The sequence below is a fragment of the Sinocyclocheilus grahami genome, unplaced genomic scaffold (genome assembly GCF_001515645.1).
Source record: "Sinocyclocheilus grahami isolate Dianchi unplaced genomic scaffold, SAMN03320097.WGS_v1.1 scaffold2181.1, whole genome shotgun sequence".
Taxonomy (NCBI): Eukaryota; Metazoa; Chordata; class Actinopteri; order Cypriniformes; family Cyprinidae; genus Sinocyclocheilus; species Sinocyclocheilus grahami.
In genome coordinates, this window is record NW_015507360.1 from 4,585 (window position 1) to 14,608 (window position 10,024).

Consider the following 10,024-nt stretch of genomic DNA (forward strand, 5'->3'; position numbering starts at 1 on the left):
GTCAAATAAGAAGCATTAAAATTGAAACGAATAAATGATATTAAACGAAAAACATAAAAATCAAGATGTGGTTGCTCTTTTGAAGCTACACACACAGAGATTGCTAGAAAATTCTGATTAAATTCTTAGATTCTTCATTACTTTACACAATAAAGCCCAAAGACGCGATACACGTTTGATATGTCTTCTCGTGTATAGACAAATATTGTAGTGAGTGCAGTTTTCTAATCTTACAAGCAGGTAGGAAAAGTGTATGATCGCAAAAATCTAATTTGAAGAATGTTTATTCATATTCATAACTAGGAGAGAACCTTGCCAGAATGTTAGCCATAGGCTGAGAACATTCCCTGTTAGCTGCAACCCTTTAAGATGAACTGTGATTTATAAAGTGGGATGCATTTAGGAAAATGTGCATATACGTTCATGTCTTTGTAAGGCTGAACTCATCTTGATTTTCACTGGATGGAGCAGTGGGTCAGAACCGCAGCTTTGGCGACTCCAGCAGCCACCCAAACGAAACCCCATCCTTCTGCAGCTAACAAGTTGGTTAATAACCCTGCTGCCAATCCGGCTTCCACCGCTGGAGCTGCAGGGAACAGCAACGGTAAGAGCGCGGGTGCAAATCCAGATCCAAGGCCAAGCAAATACATGGTCAGCATAAACAGCATTTTTTTATTGTAGTATGCAGAATGTTTCTTCTGTGCTCCTTCACTCAGTCTCCTCTGCTCCTCTTCTTGGATCCAGATGTCCAGGTCGTTCATTTCTTTCTCTTCTTTTTCCATTCTTTCAATCTCCTTCTTCATCTCTCTTTCCACCAGTGTTCTCAGGTTCTCCTGCTCCATCCTCAAAGATGCTCTGAACCGTTGCAAATTCTGCTCTGCCTTCTTTATCTCCATCTGGATCTGACCAATCCTGCCTTGTATAAATTTCCTTTTTTGTTCAGTTTCTTGCCTCTCTTGATTCATGGCAGCAATGAACTCAGCCCTCCTAAGATCAGCCATTTTCTTCACATCCTCCTTTATTTTCCTCGTTCTTTCAGCCGTTTCTGCTTGCATTCTCTCTTCTATTATCTTCTGGGCTGTTTGCATTGCCTCTGTGACTTCATTAGTGAAGTGACGGTTCTCATTCATGACCAGAAGCTCATGCACTTTCTTCAGGAGTCGACTCACTTGTTCTGGGTTTGTAGGGTTTGTGTTGTCAAAGGCCACGAAACGCCTTCCAAATCTCTTCACGAGGTCTTGAACTTTTTGATTTTGTCTCGAAACGAACCTTTCAATGGATTCTTCTCTGAGCTTGTCGGCGTGTGAGAATATCAGGATGCTGTGATTGCTGATGTCTTTATTAAACATCTCCAGAATCATTTCTACGGTGCGCTGCTGCTCCTCTGTATATCGCTCTATCGGTATAACTAACAGAAACGCATGAGGACCAGGAGAACACAAGGCCAGGCAATGAATGACCTCCTGTCGCAGTTCTTCAGTTGTCAGATCGGTGTCAAAAAACCCAGGTGTGTCCACAAGAACGAGCTTTCGTCCTTCCACCGCTCCACACGCTCTCTTGCACTCTTTAGTGACTGAACTCATGCTCACTTCAGCATTAAAGCATCTGTTTCCCAGGATGCTGTTTCCCGTTGCACTTTTCCCCGCACCGGTTCTTCCCAGCAGAACCAGACGCAGCTCATTCAGAGCTGGATTTACTGCGAGCGGATCGCTGCCAGGTGAACCTTGTGTAATCGTGCTGGGAGGAATCTGAGTTTGAGAGGGAGAACAAACATTTTGTGTGGCTCTGTTTCCCTCGTTTGAGCTTCTGTTGGACCACTGCTTGTGGTGACTTGCTCCTGAGGAAAAAAGTGTTTGTTAATTCAAAGCTGCAGGGAACATTTACACTGATAATTATTAGTTATATTCTTACGGTTTTTCTGGTCATCCCAGACATGTTTACAGGGATTCTGCAGGTCTTAAAAATTATTAAATTGCACTTCCACAAACAAAGGCCTTAAAAATCTTAAATCAGAGCAGATTGTCTTAAATTCACAAAGTCAGGGCATAAAATGTTGCTTGCATTGCAAAAAAAAAAAAAAATATTCCTCAGTATTTTTCCTCATTACAAATATCTAAACATCCATACATAAAGATACGCACTTGAGACTACATTTTTGAAAAATGTAACCAATTAAATGAGTTAATGCTTAAAACAAGAACAAATGTTTGTAAATGGGGTAAGAAAACTTGTTTTCCTTTTGAATTAAATGTATTTTTCTGAGCCCATTGGCAGATATTTGTTCTTGTTTTAATCATAAACTCACTCCATTTTAATCAGTTTCTCAGAAAACAAGATTTCTTGTTTAATGTCATCTTGCTTTTCAAGCAAATGTATCTTGAATCAAGGATCTTTAGTCATTTTCACTGGAAAACAAGACAAAAATTCTGTGGAAGAACAGCACTTTTTGCAGTATAATCAGAAGGTACAGTAAAAATTATTTCCATATATTTGCTATTTTTGGAGATCTAAAAAGTAATGGAGATCTGTAAACTTTGAAGTGCTGCTAATATAAGACATTCATATTTAGAGACCATATTGACATATTGTGCTCCCTTCAATTCATTCCAGAAATTGCCTTTACTTGGTCTTAAGTCTTAAATTTACCTTCATCAAACCTGCATTCAGTAACGTAAGGAGAATGAAATGATGCACTCATTAGTTGAGAAATTTACCACTGTAAACCATGACTAATCTAAGACTAATCTAACACAAGACTAATACTGAGACCCAGACCGAGCCACAAAAGTGGTCTAGGTGATCTGTTGTGCTCAGACTAACTTCTTATTTTTTTTGTTTACTGTGTAAGATGCATATATTTAACTTAAAATTATCTACGTGTTCTTTTCATCAAGGCTTTAAAAAAACATATCTTGAATTATGACCAAATGCAAGAATAACATAAACAGCATGTTTAATGAAATGCAAACATCTAATAACTAAATCATACTTTAATGATTAAATACATGCACTAGTTACAGTACCTTGGTTGGACATGTCGTGTAGTTTGGTTTCTCAGTTCGGCTCGCTGGGAGTTTGTGACGCGTTTGTAAAGATGTGGGACTGTTTTATTGTGAGAGGCAGGACTTTAGCAGAAATTAAACTGGACACAACCTCAAACGATGATGCAACAGATGAGATTGGTGCTTAGTGTCTACAATGAAAAATAAATGCATTTACATTTATTTATAGACAGGTACGGGTTTATTTATAACTTAAATTACATGTGGTCCTTCAATAAAAATAAAATTAAAACTAAAAGCAGATAAAAACAAAACAGAGTTTACAAATGAAGTAATATCTTTATTGAATAATAGGGGGAAAAGGTATGAGAAATTACTATGCAAGAGAAAGAAGTATATGATGTCATGATAATTGGAAAGGTTTGGATTGTAAACAGACCAACACTGTCCAAAAATCATAAAACAAGTAATTATGTCAGGAAGGTGTGGGAAAAGTACAGTACTTAAATGCCAAACCAAGAAAACTGCGGGTACAAAAAAGCTTCTTATTGCATTTAAGCAGATCATAGAAACAAACACAAAGCTTGAAGTGCAATTTTAAAGTTTCTGGAGAAAGTGCTGGAGATATTTCAATAATGTTTGTATTATGTCCCTCTTGTTTACCTTAGTTTTAAAATATATTATGTTTAAGACCTTTGGACACAATAAATACATATTAAATATTGATGCAATGACAGGAGCAGTAGTGCGTGACTGTTCGGTGAAACCTCTCCAGTTATGTGTTTAGTTTTTCATGTGAACATGTTCCTAAAACACTTTGTCTCTGAAATGTAAACATTGTAAAGCTAAAAGTCTATGATTAACTCACCTCATAAACACACACAGACTGCAGAAATAGACATCCTTGCTTTCCACTGACATCCATACATCAAAGAGCATGGTGTTTTCAGATTTGTTGCATTCTAATTTCAGTGTCCATTTTGCACTGGAAAAGAACACTCACTGCACATTTTAAAATAAACTAATATATTAACATAAGAAAAAGATTTCAGTAACAGTTACAGTTAGTAGCCTACATGTTCTATGATGGGTTGAAACAGGGCTGTCTCAAAAAAAAAGAAAGAAAGAAATGGTCAAAGACACCCATTTAATGCATGATCACATAAGAAAACAACTTTTACTCAATTGTTTGTATGTTATGCGATTATGCACTCAATCCAGCGCTGTTTGTTCTCTGTTAAGTATCAAGAGAATCGCTTCAGATGATTCAGTGAGTCAGCGATCCGAACGAACGCGAATCGATTCAGTGAATCGTTCGGTCAGTTCACCGAATAGAAAGAATGTGTCAGAAAATCTTATTATGAGGTTTTTAATAAAAAAAAATCTGTAGAATCATGGTGAATTGATGGTATAATACCACTGTACTTTGATATATATCGCTGAAAATCCTCCGGTTACCTTGTTTGTTTACATTTTCATAAAGTCACTTTTTAATTCAGCTCTAATTTGATTTTGACTACCAACTTTTATAGTCCATTTTACAGATTTACACTGCTTTGTTTACACTTAGTTACACATATGATAGTCCTATATGCATTTAAACACCAATTTAAAAAACAATAACGTGGAAAACACTTGGCCTACTTCATAATGTACTTCCTAATGTTAATATACAATGTGATATAATAATTAATAATTAGCCTATTTTTATTAACTATGCTACATTGCACAATAAAATCCAGAGACTAGCCTATGCCTTCTTTATTTAGGCTAGATAAACCATTTTAATGCATACAATTCAGTAATAGAACAGTGTAACTACACTAAACAACTAAACAACCCACTGTTACATTTCATGCAATCAGGAGGAAATTATATAAAAGCCATATATTCATGTTTTAATTAGGGTGATTATGCAATGATGCTGTAAACCATATATTAAAGAATTTTAATATGCTCTTTTGATGATTTTTTAAAGATAGACCAGGCGACGGCTTGCCATTATTAAAAAGAAGCCAAAAACGGAGAGATAATTAGCCTAATTGTGGAGAGCGAGAGAAGGGTGGAATAAAAATGAAAGATAATCCAATGAATGCTCCTTAGATGAGCAAAGAACAGGTTGTAAGAGACTGTATCAAAAGTCTGATTTTGGTGAACCTGCAACTTGACTGATCTTTGCAAATAAGAGAAGACCTTTTTTTCCACAACACCTGCAGTGAATGTTAATTAAATTGTGTCCTTGGAAATTAAAAATATCAGATTTTTCCATCTTTTTTTTCTATTCTCAAGGATTCAGAGGAAAAGCTGAGATTCAAGTCAGAATCAGAATCAGAATCAGAATCAGAAAGATGCTTGCGCATACAAGGAATTTGTTTTAGTGACATAAGCTTCCAGTACACAGAGACAACAACACTTCACAGACAATAAGATGAGAATAATAAAAAAAAAATAATACACATATGTAAATATAAATTGTAGCGAATCAGCTCATGGGGAAATATGTTAATAATTAATCATAACTAGTTAATATCCGCTGTAGATATTTACTTGACCTCTCAGGGTCAACTGTCTGTCAATTCTAAGAACTTTAATTTCCTGGTTAAGGGAAATAACTTTCTTACTGTACAATTCTACAAAAGCTTGTAGCATAAATCTGCATGATTAAGTGACTCCAGTTATGAGCAAACAATGAACAACGTCAAGTGTGATACAAGTAAGGTTTTATTAACTACATAAACACTTAAACTAGTCTAACATACACGTACACACATACACACACACACACACACACATGCATACAGTTGGTATAGGAAAGGGTTAAAGCTTAACTCAGTAAAGAGGAGAGAAAATAAGAATATGAAGTTATGGAACCATTTGCACATTCAGCAGATCCACAGCCATGTGGAAAATGTGCAGGCCTAATTTGTGCATTTATTTATTGTTCACAGTTTGTTACTGAATTTAACAGACTATTATTTATGCTGTCTGGAATTTAGACCTGTGAAACATTTACCCCACTATATTTTTATGGTTGCAATAAAACAAACAAACTAAATAAATAAAAACTAAATTCACATAAAACACAGAACAGCATGATTTACTAACATCTTTGTATATGATGGTGGAATATTTAAGAAATGTCTGTTTGAGAGAAAGGAAAAATGCAGTCATTTATGGACCAGTGTTTCTGATGAAGAAGGGTTCGAGGAAACTGGAAATGTTTGGATGGAAAACCGAGACGCCCCAGTCCAAAAAGAATAAAACATGTTCAAATGTCAGAAAGATGTAGAAAAATTATAATGTCAAACTTGTTAGTACAGCAACATGGTTTTTATTGCACTGAAGCAGGAGATCAAAGACATTACTTACTGTACATAAATCTGAAAGTGCAATTTCAAAGTTCAGGTAAATAAAATAAATGTTTCTGGGGGAAGTGCTGGAGTATCTGTGCTTATAGTTGAACATAATTCAATAAAGTAGAGAATAAAACAGCAATTTACACATGCAGATATCCCATGAAACCACATAACAACAGTCAAATAAAATGATTAAATTATAAATATAAAAATGTTTAGCCCAGGGCTATTTTAGCATCAATATATTCGTTTTTATTAAAGGGGTCATATGATGCGATTTCAAGTTGTCCTTTCTCTTTGGAGTGTTACAAGCTGATTGTGCATAGATAAGATCCCTGAAGTTGCAAAGACTAAAGTCTCAAAACCAAAGAGATATTCTTTATCAAAGTTAAGACTCTGCCACGCCCCCTAAAACGCCTCGTTCTAACACGCCCCCACATATCTACCTCACTATGTGGAAATATTAGCATAATGCCGCTCAAATGTGCACGCAAAGAAAGAAGGCGTGGTTTCAGTAACCGCAGTTAGTGTTGAAGCAGCATGTCAGGGAGACGCTGTGTGTTTCTAGACGAAAGCAAAAGCACTTTATTTGGCCTTCCGGAAGTAGATGCATTTAGGAATCTTTAAGATTACTTACAACAGAACAGCAATGCATTTTATGGACGACCGTTTCGTGAAGCTAGGAGAGGAGGTCATTCTGTGCATCTGGCGCTTCTGAATCAGCTACTGTTTTGTTATTAGTTTAAATTGTTAAAAAAGCATCATATGACCCCTTTAATATTCCAAATCAGTTTTTATTTTGATCTTTTCCATTCTCATTTTAATTTTACTTAAAGTTTTAGTAATTTTGTTGTGTGTTTTTGTCATGTTTAGTCTATATAGTTTTATTCATTTTTATTTATGTTTTCGTTATTTACATCAAGTAAATTAAAATGACAAAAGTTGCCTTGGCAACTAGCTTAAATATATAGCTTAAGAAATAATTTACATATTTTATTTCAGTTAATGTTTATTATCTTTTTAAATATGAACTTTTACTTATAATAAGCCTGCAAACTCAAGAATTTAATTAGATGCTTAAAAATAAATGAGAAAATCATTTTGGATTTGGATTTTTAAAGTACATTGCACTTAAAAATACTTTGTGCTTCACTGGGTGCTGCAGTGGGTCATCATTGCAACTCATCTTTCCTTTCAAAACTCAAAAAAACTCCAAGAACTCTGCTTAATCTGACTGCTGAGAAAAGATCAGATACGCTATGATCAATACCAAGCATATGATCACAAACCCCAAGACAAGTATCATTTTATTATAATCTGGAGAAAGTGGATTCTTCTGTGCTCCTTCGCTCAGTCTCCTCTGCTCCTCTTCTTGAATCCAGATCTTCAGATCCTTCTGTTCTCGCTCTTCTCTTTCCTTTCTCTCTCTCCTCCTCCATCCGTCTTTCCTCCAGTCGTCCCATGTTCTCCAGCTCCGTCTGCAGAGATGCTGTGAACCGTCTCAGTCTTTCTGGAATCGGTCGCACACTCTGTTCTTCCTTCTTTATATCCGTCTCAATCTGATCAATCCTGCGTTGAATGCGTGTCCTCCTTCGTTCAGTTTCTTGTCTCTCTTCATTCATGTAGGAAGTAAACACACGCCAACGAACATCAGCCATTTTTCTGACCTGCCTCTTGAAATTCTTCTTTCTTTCAGCTGTTTCAGTTTCTCTTCTCTCTTCTATTATCTTCTGGGCTGTTTGCATTGCCTCTGTGACTTCATTAGTGAAGTGACGGTTCTCATTCATGACCAGAAGCTCGTCCACTTTCTTCAGGAGTCGACTTACTTGTTCTGGGTTTGTAGGGTTTGTGTTGTCAAAGGCCACGAAACGCCTCCCAAATCTCTTCACGAGGTCTTGAACTTTTCGATTTTGTCAAACGATGCAGACGGTCCCTTAGGATCCCTTCCCTTTGAGATCAATGTTTTTTGCACAGAGCAGAGGAACGCTTGTTTTGAGGAAATCTCGCTTGTAGCTCGTTTTCTACATCACTACGAAAGAAAAGAGGTGTCAATTCTGTAGTAGAAACGTTTTGCTCGTGATTTATTGATCCGGAAAAGTCGAATCTGTGAATATCTTTCCAACTTTACCGAATTAGTTTCTCGTCGTTGGACTGTTTATGATGGGCAGGACTTATGATGGGACTCTTTCGTTTACAGAAACGGAACTGGCCATGTTGACGCACGTGACGTACGCAACCTTCGTTGCTCGCAAAATGTTCCTTGACCGTATAAAATGACAAAGATAAATGCATTTGTATTTATTTATAATCATATTTAATGCAAGACATGCACATAAGAGTTTATTTATCAACTTTGAGCCTTATTAAATACACTAGAGGGACACGGATCCTGTGTCAGAAATGAACTGACGTCACTGATTATGTGCATACAGTTGATCACTGATTATTTACATATGAAGGAAATTTAGCAATTTATGGACAAGAATCAATGTGTGATGTCATGCAAATTATTTGTAAGCAGAGTTTGAGGAAACTGGAAATGTTTGGATGGGAAACAGAGGCACCACTGTCCAAAAAAAGCATAAGATGTGTTCATATCTCAGAAAGATGAAGGAAAATTACAGTAACACAATGTCATTTCAAGAAAACTGTTGGTACAGCATTGGTTTTTATTGCATTGAAGCAGTTTACACAGAAACATCTAACACAAAGTTTGAAGTGCAATTTAAACGTTCAAGTCAAAGTAAATGGTTTTGGGGAAAGTGCTGGTAAAAGTCAGTATAACAGAAATTCAGATCTTAAAACTGACTCATAAAACACCAAAATACTCCATCATTTAGTGCAATTTAAAACAACTTTAAAAACCTTACAGTTTGCATAAATAGGTCACATAAATACAGTAATCTTCAGTTCAGTACCTCACAGTGATATCAGTAACATTCTTCTTTTAAAAAAATATTTTCTCAAATTTTTAATATTCAAAAACAAAACAAAAACCCCAATTTTCTTCATGACTGGACATGTTTGTGCATTATTTCCCACTTGTTTAACTTAAGTTTTAAATAAATCACGTTTAAGATGTTTGGACACAATAAATACACATTAAAGCAGTGATACGATAATCAGTTTAAACTAGAATAACTTTGGCAATGACAGAAGCAGCAGTCAAATCTCTCCATTCATCACTCGGGTGTGTTTGATGGGAAAATGTTGCCTAAAACACTTTGTCCCTGGAATGTAAATCGTGGTCTGACTAGCGTTCATGTGTTTAGCGAGCGGCTGGCGGTCTGCGGTCACTGTTTTAGTGTCTGGTGGTTTCGCAGCTCATGCGGGAGACCATGGTGGAGACGAGTTTCTCCATCTGCTGCGCTCTCAGCTCGCCCGTCTGCAGAACCTCCTCGTGATTGGCTTTCTTCTCGCTGTCGTAATCCATCACCGCCTGATTGGTGATCAGAGACAGAGCCACGACCCTCATCCCACAGTGACGCGCCACGATCACCTCGTGAACCGTGCTCATGCCTTAAAAAACACACACACACAGGTTTGCTTTTATGGTTTATGGGGACTCTCCATAGGCGTAATGGTTTTTATACTGTACAAACTGTATATTCTATTGCCCTACACCAACCCTACCCCTAAACCTACCCCTCACAGGAGACTTTCTGC

General features: G+C 36.5%; 2 protein-coding genes across 2 annotated transcripts in view; both read right to left on the bottom strand.

The window, feature by feature from the left end:
* Positions 1-355: 355 nt before the first annotated feature.
* LOC107574317 (GTPase IMAP family member 4-like) lies at positions 356-3,186 on the bottom strand. The gene is made up of 2 exons (XM_016260762.1): positions 3,024-3,186; positions 356-1,837 (listed from the first exon to the last, which is right to left on the bottom strand). Exons 1-2 carry the CDS (start codon positions 3,034-3,036, stop codon positions 456-458), a joined length of 1,395 nt encoding a protein of 464 aa, XP_016116248.1. The 5' UTR covers positions 3,037-3,186; the 3' UTR covers positions 356-455.
* A 5,827-nt stretch (positions 3,187-9,013) lies between these two features.
* The window catches only part of LOC107574318 (purine nucleoside phosphorylase-like), a 10,385-nt gene continuing 9,374 nt past the window's right edge, over positions 9,014-10,024 (bottom strand). Inside the window, exon 6 of the mRNA XM_016260763.1 lies at positions 9,014-9,877. Within this exon, the coding sequence (XP_016116249.1) occupies positions 9,660-9,877 (218 nt within the window). The 3' untranslated portion in view covers positions 9,014-9,659. The remainder of the gene's footprint in view (positions 9,878-10,024) is intronic.